At 45.2% G+C, this 17,714-nt stretch overlaps 1 protein-coding gene across 2 annotated transcripts; it reads left to right on the forward strand.

Annotated features, from left to right (window-relative positions):
• Positions 1-15,334, forward strand: LOC109868000 (very low-density lipoprotein receptor). Of its 2 annotated transcripts, XM_020457356.2 has the most exons (20): positions 26-319; positions 3,552-3,671; positions 4,701-4,823; positions 6,370-6,492; positions 6,660-7,031; positions 7,358-7,480; positions 7,841-7,963; positions 8,399-8,518; positions 8,710-8,835; positions 9,214-9,385; positions 9,683-9,907; positions 10,020-10,138; positions 10,269-10,408; positions 10,817-10,958; positions 11,335-11,484; positions 12,664-12,726; positions 13,231-13,272; positions 13,736-13,816; positions 14,086-14,255; positions 14,496-15,334. In XM_020457356.2, the coding sequence occupies exons 1-20, from the start codon at positions 253-255 to the stop codon at positions 14,529-14,531; spliced, it is 2,637 nt and encodes an 878-aa protein (XP_020312945.1). In that variant the 5' UTR covers positions 26-252; the 3' UTR covers positions 14,532-15,334. The 2 variants fall into 2 exon arrangements, with proteins under 2 accessions (XP_020312946.1, XP_020312945.1); XM_020457357.2 differs by lacking the exons at positions 12,664-12,726; positions 13,231-13,272 and having other exon boundaries at positions 1-319.
• The last annotated feature ends 2,380 nt before the right edge of the window (positions 15,335-17,714 follow it).

Below are 17,714 nucleotides of genomic sequence, written 5' to 3' on the forward strand. Positions count from 1 at the left end.
GAAGGAGGGGGGGAAAGCTCACACACAGCTCTGCTGGCGCGGTTGTTTGGTGCAGGTTGATGTAATCAGTAAATTAGGACATGGCTTGCAGCTCGATGACCAGGTTGAGAGGAGGGAGAGCCTGACCGGTGTTGCCTAAATGAGATAAAAAGCGCGTGGTTGGCGCTAGGTTTTTGTATTCTCCAGCTAGGTGTAGTATCCGTAGCAGTGTGAATATCCGCGCAGAACGAACAGGCCAGCTCACACTGCGAAATGGTCACGTCTATTCTTGGGCTCCTTATCCTACCAATATGTCTTCAGCAGTGTGGTGTTGTACACGGTACGTAGCCTAATTGTATATGTCTGAACGTTTTGTGGTCTATTTCAATGTGTTGGTACAACACCGGGTTGGTTATGCCAATTACACCTGCCTATGGTTTCTTTACACAGGACTCACAGCGGCAATGTAATATTCAACCTTGCTTTCGTTCTACGAATATGGCACAAAACGGGGAGACTGGTTTTCACAGTGCCCACAGCATGTTTTATTCCAACATTTGCCGTTTCCAAAAAAATGCCTAGGTTTGACAAACTCCAGAATAATTGCTTTCAGTCTTTAGGTGTCGGTCGTTTAAATGCGACCAGGCAAAAGGCCTGTGTTTATGTAGGCTACGTGGTCGTTACACTAGAAACGTATACATTTTTATTTTTTTAAATGGTCAGTGTGGGTAACCTGTTTGGGTTGCAATGAATCTGAAGTCAATAGTACTGATATAGGAGGATGGGATGTATTTGGATTCTTCTCTTTAACATTCGCTCTCTGTAGGTTACAGAATGTTCCACCAGTGATCATTTATTCCTGAAGATTGGGGCGAGCCTTCAATGGATTGATATGTTGTTTCACACTGGCCAGTGGGACAGCGTAGCAACACAACATTCTCCTCTGGGGGGGGGGGGGGGGGGTTATACATTTATAAAGAACAGGTGACTTACTATTTGCGGGTATTGGCTTGCAGTGCATGGCATTGGCGATTAAGCGCTTGTCTGTATTACCCTATCGGTATGTAGACCATCTATGAAGTGTTTAGCTTTGTCATTGAGCGTGAAGGGGTATGTTTTGCCACACCGTGAAAATAACATTTTATTAGTGTCGGGGGCTTTTGTTGTTGCATCTCCGATTGTTTTCACTTCGTGAATTGAGCGAGACAAAACGCAAATTAGGTTCTCCTTGACCTAATTAAAATGGAGCTGTGTCCAAGGACCAAGGCTTTATTCTCCATTTTGGTTGTGATACTGAGACCAATAGTGCTCAAAAGCGCGTTGTCTTCAGACTAGGCCACCACAGGGACTACAGACGGACACAATCTGTGGCGAACGGAAATTAGTTTGTCAATCAAAGCAGACAATGGGCCTGAATGAAAGATGCGCGTATTTTTCTAAATGTCTCTTTTGTTACTCAATTAAAAGTGTAATACAATGAAGTAAGAGTAGGCTAGGCCTACCTACACCAGTTTTAATGTTAATGTTTGCCCTATACCTTTCATTATGGGAACTGGTTATTTGAGTATTAACCATTTGACAATGACATTGGTCTAACCCTAATTACATATTTCCTTGGAGTGTTTCAGACCTTCTCTTATTAATGATTGCACAATTGCAAACACTTGAAGCCTACAATTAATTTGGAAATGGTAAATAATGAGATCAGCAAGCTGCCAATAGGCGTTAGTAAGCCTGCTTTAGTTTGGTTGGTGGGTTTATTCCCTAATGTACACGGATCTAAAATATAAATGCAACATGTAGTATTGGTTTCATGAGCTGAAATAAGATCCCAGACTTTTTCCATACACACAAAGCTTATTTATCAATGTTTAGTCATGTTAGTCAGCATCTCTCCTTTGCCAAGACAATTCATCAACCTGACAAGTGTGGCATATCAAGAAGCTGATTAAACAGCATGATAATTACACAGGTGCATCTTGTGCTGTGGACAATAAAAGGCTACTCTAAAATGTGCAGTTTGTCTAGTTGAGGGAGCATGCAATTGCCATGGTGACTGCAGGAATGTCCACCAGAGCTGTTGCCAGAGAATTGAATGTTCATTTCTCTACCATAAGCGGTCTCCAACATTGTTTTAGAGAATTTGGCAGTACGTCCAACTGGCCTCTAAATCGCAGACCATGTGTGGGCAAGCGGTTTGCCTATGTCAATGTTGTGAACTGAGTGCCCCAGGGTGGCTGTGTGGGAATGGGCAGGCATACAGACAACAAACACAATTGCATTTCATCGATGGCAATTTGAATGCAGAGATGTGTGATGGGATCCTATTTTTTTGGGGGGGGGGGGGGGGGGATCTGTGACCAACAGATGCATATCTGTATTCCCAGTCATGTGAAATCTCTAGATTATGGCCTTAAGCATTTATTTAAAATGATTGATTTCCTATGAAAAGTAAAATGTTGCGTTTCTTCTATTTTTGTTCAGTATTCGTCCAAGTTATTGCTTACTATCAAGTTTTAATCAACAGATTCACTTCCCCAGGCTTTTCAGTGACTCAACCGCAGCACAAAATGTGTTACAATAGCAGAGATGTGTCTGAGGTAACTCCTGCTGTCCGGTGTCAGTCATTGGTTTAGCTGTAGTGTGAACCACTCTAGGAGCACTGCTGCTACACACCGTTCATTGCCTTGAACTATCACTGGATGGTTTTGGCATGAGTGGCACTGATTAATGTAATCTCTCTGTGTAGGCCTGTGTATGAGGACCCATATCAGCCACTTGTTTGGTAGTGCCCCTGAGACTTATGCTAATGTCCACACTGCAAGCGCTCTGCTTTATATGACCCTCTTGATCGTTCTTTGGCATTCTACCCTTCAAGAGCCTGATCTGCTGGCTTGTTTAGAAAATGGCTGTGTCTGAAAATGGCACCCTTTTGCTTATTTAGTGCACTGCTTTTGACTCGAAGGTGTCTGTTCAAAAGTGTGTGCGCTATTTAGGCAATAGGGTCACATTTCGGACACCCTTTGGCCACTGCCCAGGACAATTACTAGTCAGTCCCAGGCAGACTATTGTGCTGGTGGTATTGGCCTCCCGTCACACAGGTCTGTTAGCTCCCTGCTGCAGAAGTGTACCATACTGAGCAGGTCACTCAGGCACACTCTGAGGAGCAGGGGGTCATTAGACATGGTCCGGCTGTACTTTCTCCTCTCTGCACAGGCTTGTAGCTGGCTGGCAACAGCCACTCTGTCATACAGGAGCCATATGCCGTGTTTCACTGTGGCTGGCTGGTACCTACGGCACAGTGGGTTATTGGTGATGTCAAATGAACTCTCTTCCCTCTGTCAATATTAACCCCATAGACGGTCATTTAGAATTTGACTCTGGCTTTTCAATTTGGCTTAACCATCGATTGGCTGAATGTGTGCATGTGGTGATGGCTTATTTTGTTCTGTGTCCTACAGACACGACCCAGATTCAGGACTTTCAATTTGGTGACGAATTGCCTGGAAGCCTGGAGACGCAAACGCCAGTTCCACATTGTTGTGCAATGAGTATTTCCTTGTTCCTTACAGGATCGAAGACAGAATGTGAGCCCAGTCAGTTCCAGTGTGGGAATGGCCGCTGCATCCCGTCTGTCTGGCAGTGTGACGGGGATGAGGACTGCTCCGACGGCAGTGACGAGGACACCTGTGGTGAGACTCGTAAACCGCCTCTCACACTATTTCATCAGATCGGTGACAAATCAGTGGCATAGCCTGTTATGAAACCACCCTTTGGTGCTGTGTTTGAATCCACCGGGGTTATCATGACCTGGTGTAAGTGGCGCCGGTTCTAGAGAGCTAAAAATGGCCGTGACGGAGACGCGCCCACGAGCCCCATCTGGGCAAATGGAATGTCACCTTGCTTTTCTGTGCTATCTGGGTCATGGGGGATGAGACGGAGCAGGGTGGAGGGAAAGAAGAGGTTGCTGTAGAAAAGGATGTGTGTTGCGGTCTCGCTGAAATCTGTGCTGACATAAACACTTTAGTGTTACTATGGATTACCTGCCCATCTGTTTCCTTTGTCTCTCTGCCCGTCGATCCCTCTATTGACTGTATACATTACCAACACAGCCCTGGTGACATTAATGTTGATGGGACTTCCATAAGAGTTAGATGGGCCTCTGGCAATAGGTGCCAATTTAGTCACAAGGAGGAATGGCCTGTGAGGAGGCTCTTTAGCACAGTGGACATGAAGTGACTGAATAGGGTGGGGTAAGTGCGAGGGTAGTGCTTTGCCATTGTGGAGGTCTGTTTGACTAATACTATGCTCAGTGCAATAGACCAGGATTTCCCCAAACTCTGTCCTGAGGGCCCCCTAGGTGCACCTCTTGGTTATTGTCCTAGCACTACACAGCTGATTGAAAATGAACACTTCATCTTCAAGCTTTGATTTATTTGAATCAGCTGTGTAGTGGGACCCCAGAACCACGTTTGGGAAATCCTGAAATAGACCACTAAACTAAATATACACTATAGTGACTATGATTTTTAAAGGGCACATTGTCAATCCTTATATTGGTTTAGTCCGGAGCTGACCTTCGGCTCTTTGTGATACTTTGGTTGGTACTTTGGGGTGGATTTTTGTCCTCACACTGAAAGACCAAGATGCTTCACTTGGTGGTCTGATTCTGAAGCTCGCATACTGTATCACTAACACACGATGCCGCTGTGCCTTTGCAGTTCGTAAGACCTGTGCGGCAGTGGATTTTGTCTGTCGCAATGGCCAATGCGTCCCCAAGAGATGGCACTGCGACGGTGAGCCAGACTGCGAGGATGGCTCTGACGAGAGCGTGGATGTTTGCCGTAAGTGATCTGCAATAAGCCAGCCCCAGATTGGGACTCCTTTTCCTTCTGATCTTCGTATTCAGTTGAGAAATGTATCCCTGTCTAAAATGTTTGAATGTTTTACCTTCACTTACAGTATGATGACAAGTTGGGTTAAATTGCCTCTTCCATAATAAGTGGGTCAGGTTGTCAATCTCACACGGGCGTTTAATCACAGTTTCACCATGTGCCTCCCACTGTCAGCCAATGCAACAACTGTCAGTTTGTGGATATGGCTTTGGATCAAGATTAGATCAGGTTACTCTGGCCCTTTCCGCTATACTGCTTTAAGTGCATGTCCTCCGTGCACCCTCGCATAGTTCGACGTGCATAGAGACCAGGTGGCCACATTACAAGCCTTCATTTAATGGTCCAAACGGGATTGTGGGCAGCAGCAATGTATTCCACTGCAGTACATAATGAGCAGGGTGTCAGTCCTATTTGGGGTGGTTTGTGTGTACGTGCAGGTCAAGACGTCACTGGTTTGTTTGACCAGCTGTCGGAAAAGCGCTTTGTCAGTACGCATGGTGATGTTTGTGAGAATGTGAGTCACCACATTTAAATATTGAGGAACTCTTAATTCTCCCAAAATGTCCTTTAGTTAGAAGCGGTTGTCTAAGCAATTCGCTCCCAAAAGTGCATTAGGTTAGATGAGGCTGCTTCTACACCTGCATTGCTCTCTGTTTTGGGGGTTTTAGCCTTGGTTACTGTACAGCACTTTGAGACATCAGCTGATGTAAGACTGGCTTTATAAAATGTTGATTTGATGAGACGTTAAGAATATTTCCAACACTGGTCTGTCCGTTTATCTGCCATCGTACATTACACTCTGAGCCTGTGTGTGATGTTACATTAGGAGCAGTATGAGTTTTCTTCTCCGATGTGGAGCTAATGCTTCACAAGCTCTTCTGACTGATACTGCCCAGCATAATTTCTGAGGAATGCATATGAAAGCGAGTTTCATTGATTTTGGTAACGAGCACTCTCACCAGACCTTCCTTTATCCCTGTTACACACTAATCGTCTGTCTCCTCTGCTTCAATGGTATGATTAGTAGGTCAGTTCCTGATGAATTGTCTATGATTGAAATATTAAATTCCTCTAGGTTTGATTCCTAACAAACAGGCGTTGTGCCAATCGCCACTAGATAGAGGCTTGTAAAAGTTTTGAATGGGCTCGAAGACATGCTCTTGACTCAGCCTAGTTAAAGAAGCATTCGTAATCTGCTCTATACAGTACCTACCCTGTAAAGAGTGAGGGAGTGTACACACACTAATCTCAATCTAATCTTGTTGAACACATCAAGATCAATTGATTTGAAAATGTATCAAATTTGTCTAACTGCCTACGTTTGCTGTCAGGCAGTTGACTCAGTGCTCCGCTCAATATATCACTCAGTGCTCCATTAGCCAACCTAGCCCAGCCCAGTGCCCTGCAGAATTGTGTGTTAAGCATTTCCCATCCCAAACACTTGCAACACTAAAGGTCTATAAATTCACTCCCTCTCCATCCATGTGCCCTGCAGACACCAGGACCTGCCGTGTGAATGAGTTTAGCTGTGGCGCCGGGTCCACCCAATGCATCCCGGTCTTCTGGAAGTGTGATGGAGAGAAGGACTGCGATAACGGCGAGGATGAAATTAACTGCGGTGAGTCGATTTGCCATGTAGGGCGAGAGGTGTCCCTCGAACCGCTAGGTGGATTTCCTTACTGTGTATTTTTGAATGACTCCAAGCAGCAACAGTTAATTTAGGAGTACATGGTTGTTGATTCCTACATTGGCGTCACAGTACTAGTACTCTGTTCACTCTCACAGGTAACATCACGTGCGCCTCACTGGAGTTCACCTGTGCGAGCGGCCGCTGCATCTCCCGTAACTTTGTGTGCAACGGCGAGGACGACTGTGGCGATGGGAGTGACGAGCAGGAGTGTGCCCCGTCGTCCTGCGGCCCCAGCGAGTTTCAGTGTGGCAACGCCACCTGTATCCCTGGCAGCTGGGTGTGTGACGACGACGTGGATTGCCAGGACCAATCGGACGAATCCCCTCAGCGCTGTGGTCGCCACCCCACGCCCCCGGCTAAATGTTCACCCAGCGAGACGCAGTGTGGCTCTGGGGAGTGCATCCACCGCAAGTGGCTCTGTGACGGAGACTCCGACTGCAAGGACGGCAGTGACGAAGCAAACTGTGGTAAGTGTGGAGCGGCTTAATCAGACCGCCTGCAAGTTCCAGCAGGCCAGCCGATGTACCTTATTTTGGTTACAACTTTTTTTTTTTGCTACACAGGTCAGATTGCGCTGCTTTCATATGATCATAAATGGAGCCTTCTATTACAATAAAACTATATTGCAATAAAAGGATCTGGCCATAAAAAAAAACGTGCTTGTCTTTATACTCTGTGTTCACAGCAGCTGTCATGGGTTTCTATTTTTTTATGGTTATGACTGGTGTAGGTATTGAGTGCAAATGGAGTTAAGGGTTAATGGTGTAACAGGTCTGTGTCCTCTCCTCTCCAGCTGTTCGTACCTGCAGGCCAGACCAGTTCAAGTGCGAGGACGGCACCTGTATCCACGGCAGCAGACAGTGCAACAGCTTGCGTGATTGTGCAGATGGCACCGACGAAGTCAACTGCAAAAACTGTGAGTGTTCAACCAGAAGTAATGTCGTCCTGAAAGAATGTACATGGTGTTGCTACACTACAGAATGTTTCCGACACGAGGTCATTTTTGCATTGGTGTTCAGTTATTCCTGTGAGTTGGGTCAAAATATGCTCAATAAATACTTTAATTTGATTCAGGATTACAGCAATGAGATTATGGAAGTATTGACTTCAAGCAGTCACATGAATTGCGTTAGTTGCACGTGCAATTAAGCACACCTCCGTGTTTCTATGGGGGACAGTCACAACATTTGTAGACGGTCGACTCAATCTCCTACACCCACTTCCATTGTGTCACTGTACCTGTTTAACAGTAATGTCACCTTCTTTCACGACTCAGTGACTCAGTGCAACGGCCCTGACCGGTTCAAGTGTCGGAGTGGCGAGTGTATCGAGATGAGCAAAGTGTGCAACAAGGCCCGGGACTGTCCTGACTGGAGTGACGAGCCCATCAAAGAGTGCAGTAAGTGGATGGACGGGAACCAAACCTGTTTATAATTAAGCAGTAGAAGCGATGCGAGGTTGAGATCAGTTACTGTGTGTAGTCTTGTGATTTGTTCAGTCACGATGAAGAGCCATGAGTGCTTTCACTGGAGTGGGTTGCCTTGCAAGTTGCGATACTGCCCTAATTGTAGACCACAGAACATTATGGGGTTGACGTAAGTGTTCGGTCTGTTTGTGTATACCACTTATTATATAAATGTTACCCTTTTGACCTGTCCCATGGAGGATACCTCGTATTGTCCTTGTCAAACTCGTCCTACGCTACAGCGATTCCCATTAGTCCACTATCGTTCAGCCAGCCGAAGCCAGTCCACTGATGTGATTGATTTTCAGGCAGGCCTTTGTTTGTGAATAAAGGGCATGAGTAACCACCGTTCTGCTGTTCCCGTCTCAGACCTGAACGAGTGTCTGCTGAACAATGGAGGCTGCTCCCACATGTGCAGGGACATGGTGATTGGCTACGAGTGTGACTGCACCCCTGGACTGCAGCTCATAGACCGTAAAACCTGCGGGGGTAGGAGCCATATCTAATCATTAACCCATACACTATTTGTTATTAACTCTCATGCGAAAGAAAGGTGTTTTCAGCTGACATTTGTAACTGGGTATTGAGACGTACTACATCGCTTACATTTGACTTTGTAATCACAACTAAATTCATTGACCTCCTGTTAGTGACTATTCATGTTTTTCCCTTTCCTGCAGACATCGATGAGTGTATGAATCCTGGGATCTGTAGTCAGATCTGTATCAACCTGAAGGGAGGGTATAAGTGCGAGTGCCACAACAGTTACCAGATGGACCCCACCACGGGAGTGTGCAAGGCCGTGGGTAAGTTGGCTCACCCTGGCGTGTATACACCGTGCTGTACCACCATGAGCACATGGCAGAGGGATGCCTAGGCAGACGTTGGTGCGCTAGAGGAACGCAGCATCACTAATGGGTATCCGGTCCAATGGACTCTGTACCCCATGTCGATCTGTCCTGATCAATGTGTTTGACTTCTCAAGCTGCTATATATTGTAGTCCAAGCTCAAATGGAAAAGCAGTGATATAGTTTGCAACGACCTTGATCTGAGAAGTCCAGCTGGGGATGTTTTTTTTTTTTGTGCCATTCCTGACTCGTGATTAGTGTTCTGACATGAGGACCGACTTAAAAGGCTCCATTGTATCGTCATTATGAATGAGTGTCTATGTGGCTCCCTCAAGGCACGGAGCCCTGTCTGATCTTCACTAACCGGAGGGACATCCGGAAGCTGGGTCTGGAGAGGAGGGAGTACACGCAGATCGTGGAGCAGCTACGGAACACAGTGGCACTGGATGCAGACTTCACCCAGCAGACGCTCTTCTGGGCTGACCTGAGCCAGAGGGCCATCTTCAGGTAGCTATGGGTCCCATCTTCAGGTGCAACGTGTCCTGTCACGCCCACATGCAATTACGTCTCAGCCCATAGATGGTCTCTTATCATGGAGTCTGTTCACCTTGACCTGTAATCACTGGTTTCTGACAGACGTATGAAATCAGTTTTACATGGTAACCAGGGCCAAAGTTCACTGAGCATATGTTCGCTATACTTCCCAGCAGTAAACCATTCAACCCTACAAACTATTTTTTTTTTTTGGCTCAATGAGTAACCTCAAACCGAGCACAGATGTTTCTCAACCCCTTGTCTTTCCAGCACGGTGTTGGATAAGCGAGGAGATGTAGGAAGTCATGTGAAGGTGATAGGTAACGTCCAGACACCAGTGGGGATCGCAGTTGACTGGATCTACAAGAACATCTACTGGTCAGACCTCGGTACCAAGACCATAGCTGTGGCCAACTTCATCGGCACCAAACGAAAAGTTCTCTTTGACAGCGGTTTGAAAGAGCCTGCGTCTGTCGCTGTTGATCCACTCTCTGGGTAAAGTTACTGTATTTAATGGGGGTTCTGCATTTCTGTTGAACAGTTCCTGAATGCTTCCACCTTTCTGAACCCTCATAATGATTTGCTCTCCTCTCTGCCCGTGTTCTAGATTCTTGTACTGGTCAGATTGGGGTGAACCAGCTAAGATTGAGAAGTCGGGCATGAACGGGGTTGACAGGCAGGTCCTGGTCGAGACTGATATTCAGTGGCCCAATGGAATCACTCTGGGTGGGTAAAGCTGGATTCTGATTGGCCCCTCACTGCATTATACCTCATGTGCATTTACCCTTTGAGCAGGTTCAATCGCTTTGACGGCAACAGGGTGTGATGAATATGTGTATTAATTTCCTTCCCTTAGACCTGATCAAGAGTAGACTGTATTGGGTGGACTCAAAGTTGCACATGCTCTCTAGTGTCGACCTGAACGGAGACAACCGGAGGAAAGTGCTCCAGTCCCCAGGATACCTGGCTCACCCCTTCGCTGTCACTGTGTTCGAGGTATGGCTCTCGATGCGCTGTGAGGGTGGTGTGTGTGTATATAACAAGTGCGAAAGCTACTTCCTATAACTAATACACTGGCAGGGCAATTGACAGATTGTAGTTTTGCGTCTACAATTGGATTGCTTCTCGTGATAATGCTACCCAGCAAACGCATGCTTTTATTGACATTCATAATTGGTCATTTGCTAAATCTCTGTTCAAAGTGATTAGTTGGTTTCACCACAACTGTAAACCCCATGCTTTTCTCCGTGTGGTGCTCAACGGCATTTACCCCTGGTGGCATTTGACAGAATTACTGTTAGAATAAATATCTGTTCGGTGTCTTTCCTTCTCTGAAGCATAGGTCCCAAGCCATTTCTACTGGCATCTGCTCTGGGGTTTAGTGTGTGACTGGTTTTGTTTCAGGATCGAGTGTTTTGGACAGATGGGGAGAACGAGGCAATCTACGGAGCAAACAAGTTCACAGGCTCTGATGTGATTACCCTGGCAAGCAATCTGAACGAACCACAGGACATCATTGTTTACCACGAGCTAATCCAGCTGCCTGGTAAGGCTGCCAGATGTTAACCTAGATCACAGGGAGAGGGGGCTATGTTTGCCTAGATCACAGGGAGAGGGGGCTATGTTTGCTGCCTCTGTGAAATTCACAGCTCCACACATATGTAACAGTCTTCAGTCCACTCCATTGACCCCTGTTAGATAGGGAAAGGTCATTAACAAGGATCCTTCCATGCGCTAACTGGCTAGCCTCTAAATGCTTAAAAAAAACTGACTAGGATATTTTAGGACATCAAAATGCTGTCATGTAGGCGTGACTAGATTGATCTGTGTTTTTAAGGCAAAGTAGCGTAGTTCTTCACGTAATGTATCCTAGAAGTATGGGGCACAGGCTAACTGGTTCCCTCCATTTTGATTCCACACAGGGACAAACTGGTGCAATGAGAAGGCTCAGAATGGTGGCTGTGCCTACATGTGCCTGCCAGCTCCACAGATCAACAAATACTCCCCCAAATACACGTGCGTGTGTCCGAAAGACCAGACGCTCGCTTCAAACGGCCTTCACTGTCGACCAGGCAAGTACCTTAACGTTAACATCCGGTTGGGCAGTGAGTGGTTAAACTGTGCTGTGATGCCAGTTTTTTGTATGAGCCCTCTCTCTTTAGAGGCCTTTAACTCCCATTCTGTCACCCAAGCATTTCTTTCCCCTCTGTTGCTTGTGAAGCCTGACTGCTGTAACCAGGCTGTCTGGCCCTCTGTTTGCCTGTCTTCTGCTTCATCCCAACTGCCCTTCTAAAAGCCTCTGCTGCATTTTCTTCCCCTCTCAGAGCCACTGTTTGGGAATATAGTTGGGCATGAGTAACCACTGTTCTGCTGTTATATAGTTGAGATGGCACTGGGCTTTTTAAAAGCAGTTTGATTTAATGAACCACCCAGGGTGCAGAGGTGACAGGGGGTTATTGTAGGGGCCAATAAGAGGGACTCATGTCACTTGAATGCTTTATGTACTGCTTTCTTTAGATTTGATCCAGAAAGCAACATGTTTTCTACCCAAATAGAAGCTAACAGTCTTGCCTGGTAATTGGTGGAATGCTAGGATATAGACTGTGCTTGACGCTTTTCATTTGCATGAGACAAAGGGGTCGGATTTGCTTAGTGAGGGTACTATAGCGGGAAAAGCTCAGGCTGTGCACCCCACTGCCATTAACCAAGATCTATCGCCTAATATACTTGTCATGCAGTGTAGTCTATGCTCTTAATTTAATAACGATCTCTATTAAATTATCAATGAATAAGGATTATTTCTTGTAATTTAGGCCCAGGTATGAGTCAAGTATGGATAATATTTTGTCTGATCTAATCGTCTCTCCTGCTTCATTTCATTCATGCCGCTCATAATCCTACATGAGCAGCCTTCAGATTTTGCACTACTATAGAGTAATATAGGCCTTAACATTTCCTGCTTTTTGTCGCCAATTCCTTTAACAATTGAACAAGGCTCTATGGTTAGCTGGACAGTAGTATAGAAAATTGATTTGATTTCCCGCTAGTAATTTTGGATGACTTCTGCACATTTCTTTTTCAAATGCTTCTTGTGCTTCGCGTTGCTCCGCTTTCCTGTTTTTCCCCAAGGAATTAATTTGTGACAAGTAACATGAAAAAGCTGCATGGTAACACGTATTTCCGTAGTCAGAATGTGAAGCTGTGATTGAAGTTTTGCCAAAGCGTTACAATACTCTGTTTTCTTATGACAGTGAGCCCTTCTACTCACTCAAAGGATGATGGGAAAGCTCTAATACGTCCCACTGACCCCAAAGGTAAAGATGTCAACCGCCCGCATGCCATGTGCGGCTGGGGCTGCATGCGTGTCCTGGCTATAGCCATGACTCAGGACCCAGTAGTCTAGTTTCATGGCCTTTTAGGCTCCTAGTTAAAAAGATGTCAATGATTTTAATTGTACTCTTGGATGACTCTGGTTTGGCTTCCCTGTGCTACTCATCATGATTAGCATATAAGCTTTCAGCCTTCTACTGAGGTGGTGATGGGGAAGATGGTCAGTCAAGATGTCTGGAGTGTTAGACATTCCTGGACTGTCAAAGTAGATTTTGGAAGTAGCTATTAATGCCATCCACCCAGGAATGTTAAACGGTAGATTTTTAAGTGACGTCTACAATTAACCAGTGGATGCATGCATAATTAACAAATATAACATTTTATTTGTTGTGGATTTGTTTGATTAGCCTGCTTTCTAAGTCATTTGTTTAGGCCTTTTTGTTTTTGTAAGATGCCTTTGTGCTGATCTCAGTGTTTTTTGTTCAAAGTGACCACGGTGCCAAAAGTTGTCCCCCAACCTGTCCCTGCTGGTAAGCCCCAGCTCTCCTTCCCTGATTGAGCCCTTGGTGAAAAGAAGTGGTAGTTTTCCTTAGACTGTGATTTGTGCCAAATCACTGGTCCGTCAGCCTGTTCTTGCCAGCTCCTGATGGCCACATAATGTTCCAGAGCCCAGCTGCCCACCAGGGGGGTTGCCAGAGGGATCAGAGCCACCCTATTGGCAGGGAGGGGGGGAAAAAAGCTGGTCCCCCCCCCCTCCCATTCACCTACTTGTTTGCAAGTCATGTCACTACCAACTCTCATATCACCTATGTTCCATTTCCTAGAGGTATTATTTCCATGACCAGTTGCGTCTGTTGTACTTTAGGCCCTAAAGGTTATTCTTGGTACAACGTGATTATTGGTTACCCTAAAATAGACTAATAGACACAAACCTGTGTTTACGTGGTCCCTCAAAGGACTGACTCTCATTCAGACTAACTTTTTCTGTTGTAGAAGCCAACGTCAGTACAGCCATCCGTGAGGTGGACTCTACAGCTAGAGGATCTGCAGCTGCCTGGGTTATCCTCCCTGTGTGTAAGTACCGCTGTCACTGCCCCATCCCGCATCTCTCTCCTGCAGCTGTTGATGACTCATACTTTTTTAAAGGACACTCAACTGTATGATTGTGGGTGGGTGAGTAATAATTCAATGGTTTTTCCTAGTTATAGTAGTTGATTGGCTGTGGTGATTTTATTCAGGTTACCATTGAATTGCACAGCCGCTGTGTAACCTTGGCTCTGGCTAGCTGGATATTAAACTACAGTATGGCTTATGTTGAGCCCACTTTTGGCTTCTCTCCCCAGTGTTCCTGGCCATGGCTGCTGCAGGAGGCTACTTGATGTGGCGCAACTGGCAGCTGAAGAATAAAAAGAGCATGAACTTTGACAATCCAGTGTACCTGAAAACCACCGAAGACGACCTCAACATTGATATCAGCAGGCACTCCTCCAATATAGGCCACACCTACCCAGCAGTAAGTAGTCTCAATCAGTTGCGTGTTCACTTCTGTAATTAACTACTTGATTGTGTGAACTTCTAATCCCTTTGTGCATTGTGACTTATCACCTTGCGTTTACTTGCAGACTGTCCCCTAAGGGGGAAATCCCATTCATTGTTGCTAGTAGCCAGACTACTTTAGCCCTCAATCAGTAAATTGTTTAGATTCTCTGCCTGTGAAGGTCCACTTTCCATTGTGCTTTTGTCTTCCTTCCAGATATCAGTTGTGAATACAGAAGATGACTTGTCATAACAATCTGCCAAGTGAACCCCGTCGGTTTCGTCTACCTTTGGTCTCCATGCCAATGACCTCTGCTTCTTTAACAGAGCAACAACCAGATGCCTTCTGAAGTGCATTAAGTTGTGTTTTCTGGGGAATGTTTGTCATTAGTTGTGTGAATGATGTATGAATTGTCCTACTCACACCAAGTGTGTCCAAAATGGCAAGGGGTTTTGGGGGCTTGGCCTCTTTTATATCCCCACTCCTTCCCCCTTAGCCCCAAAACATTTAAAAGATTCTACTACGTGCGACCTTGCGTCTAGTTCAGTATACTGGTCGTCCTTTGAAGTGAGGCCATGCAGGGCGTGATACTGGTTCTAACCTTCAGTCCCCTACTGGACATGTTTCTCTGAATATTTATGAAAAGCATATTTTAGGCAGTACTGTCTTAAAATATGTATGTTTCTTATGAACATTATCTCCAGAAGCACATTCTTATAAAGCTTTTTTTTTTTTTGTGATTCTGTGCTGGGAAGATGAGAGCTAAGGAAGGTCATGTTACTACAGCATTTGTAAAACATTGTACATAAACCCTCTTCCCCTAAGAACAGAATCAGGACTGAAGCACTTTGATCAAATGGTCTGCTGTAAATAAGATTGTATACATTTGACTGAAATCAATTTTTGCTATGGTTGGGCATAGTACCAGGGTAGGGTATTTAAAACTGAATTTGTTAAACTATTTTGTATGTTTGTGCCGTTGCTGTGACTTTTTCTAGCCATGTGCAGGGGGACTAAATGCTGTGTCGTGAATAAAATGATTTGCAAACACTTAAGATGACATAAGACCCTTTCATTTACACATTTTTGGGAGACTCATAAGTCATTCAAAAAGCCACTGCTTGACTTTCCCTGTACCACTTATTTAGGGGTACTTTCTGAATCTCCTTTCTCCCAAAGCATACAATCCCCTCATTAATTCAAAGAAATTGACTGGTCTGAGGATGTCATGTATGCACTAAACCAATGATTTTAAAATGAGGGAAGTACAAATGTACCAACTTCTGGAGTTTGGTAGAATCTGAGTGCAACCTAGGATGTCATTTGTTCTAAGGTAGTGGCCCTAGTAGCTTTTCGAGAGTGCGTTTCACCATTTTAATGATTTCAACTGCATTAACATATGCATAGTAGTGCCTGATATAAAAATTGCAGATGGCAATATGGATTGTTTTGATCTACAGGATATCATAATCCAAGTAAACCTCTTGACTGAGGGTAAAATGTAGATTTCTGCCTAATACACATGCCTGAAAGTATTTTTCATGAAATGGTAATGCTGCATAGGTTTGTCAAACTGCCTTTTCCTGTACATACTTGAGGACAAGCTCATGTACAGTTACTAAAATAGGAAATGTTTAACTATTCAAAAGTAGGGCATTTAAATGACAAACACTTTCTAAATATATATATATACTGAACAAAAATAAATGCAACATGTAAAGTGTAGGTCCCATGTTTAATGCTCTTATTTCAGCTCAATGTTCTCCACACACAAAGCTATTAGTGAGCATTTCTCCTTTGCCAAGAGAATCCATTATCAAGAAACTGATTAAAAAGCATGATTACACAGGTGCATCTTGTGCTGGGGACAAAAGGCCACTCAAATGTGCAGTTTTTTCACGTCTCAAGTTGCGGGAGCGTGCACTTGTCATGGTGACTGAAGGAATGTCCACTAGAACTGTTGCCAGAGAATTGAAAGAAAGAAATTAACAATCTTAAGCCGCCTCTGTCATTTAAGAAAATTTGGCAGTACTTCCAACCGGCCACAACTGCAGACCGTGTATGGCGTCATGTGGGTGAACGGTTTGTTCCCGAATTAGACCGTGCTCAATAGTGGCGGTAGGGGTTATGGTATGGGCAAGCATAAGCAACGAACACCATTGATGCTAATGTGAATGCACAGATAACGTGACGAGATCCTGAGGCCCATTGTCATGCCATTCATCTGCTGCCATCACATGTTTCAGTATGATAATGCATGGGCCCCATGTCCATAAAGATCAGTACACAATTCCCGGAAGCTGAAAATGTCCAAGTTCTTCCATGGTCTGCATACTCACCAGACATGTCACCCATTGAGTATGTTTGGGATGCTCTGGATCGATGTGTACGACTGTGTTCCAGTTCACGCAAATATCCAGCAACTTCGCACAGCCAGAGTGGGACAACAGACCACAACAGTATGATCAATGTGAAGGAGATGTGTCGCGCTGCATGAGGCAAATGGGGGTCACACCAGATACTGACTGGTTTTCTGATCCACACCTCTACCTTTTTTAAAGGTATCTGTGACCAACAGATACATATCTGTATTCCTAGTCGTGAAATCCATAGATTAGGGCCTGTATTTCAATTGATTTCCTTATATGAACTGTAACTCAGTAAAAACTTTGAAATTGTAGCTTGTTTATTTTTTCTGCCGTTCTGCTGGATTCTGCCGTTTCATCCAAACCCGTTGCTAACCGGTGTATAAAATTGAGCACACAGCCATGCAGTCTCCATAGCAAACATTGGCAGTAGAATGGCCTTGCTGAGGAGCTCAGTGACTTTCAACGTGGCACCATCATACAGTAGAATGTCACCTTTCCAACAGGTCAGTTTGTCAAATGTCTTCCCTGCTAGAGCTGCCCCGGTGAACTGTAAGTGCTGTTACTGTGAAGTGGAAATGTCTAGGAGCAACAACGGCTCAGCCGTGAAGGGGTAGGCCACACAAGCTCACGTAGTGCGTAAAAATCACCTGTACTCGGTTGCAACACTCACTACCGAGTTCCAAACTGCCTCTGGAAGCAACGTCAGCACAGTAAATGTTCGTCGGGAGCTTCAAGAAATGGGTTTCCATGGCCGAGCAGCAATGGCAAGCGTCTGCTGGAGTGGAGTAAAGCTCTCCGCCATTGGACTGGAGCAGTGGAAAGGCCTTCTCTGGAGTAATGAATCACGCTTCACCATCTGGCAGACAAATCTGGGTTTGGCGGATAGCTACCTGTCCCAATGCATAGTGCCAACTGTAAAGTTGGTGGAGGAATAATGGTCTGGGGCTGTTTTTCCATGATTCAAGCTCGGCCCCTTAGGTCCAGTGAAGGGAAATCTTAATGCTACAGCATAGACGATTCTGTGCTTCCAACTTTGTGGCAACAGTTTGGGGAAGGCCCATTCCTG

The sequence above is a fragment of the Oncorhynchus kisutch genome, linkage group LG23 (assembly GCF_002021735.2).
Source record: "Oncorhynchus kisutch isolate 150728-3 linkage group LG23, Okis_V2, whole genome shotgun sequence".
Classification (NCBI taxonomy): Eukaryota; Metazoa; Chordata; class Actinopteri; order Salmoniformes; family Salmonidae; genus Oncorhynchus; species Oncorhynchus kisutch.

Coding starts and splice junctions, on each gene's coding strand:
- LOC109868000 (XM_020457356.2), top strand. CDS start 253: ATGGTCACGTCTATTCTTGGGCTCCTTATCCTACCAATATGTCTTCAG. Junction 3,672..4,700: donor CAGTGACGAGGACACCTGTG/GTGAGACTCGTA, acceptor GTGCCTTTGCAG/TTCGTAAGACCTGTGCGGCA. Junction 13,273..13,735: donor CCCCCAACCTGTCCCTGCTG/GTAAGCCCCAGC, acceptor TTTCTGTTGTAG/AAGCCAACGTCAGTACAGCC.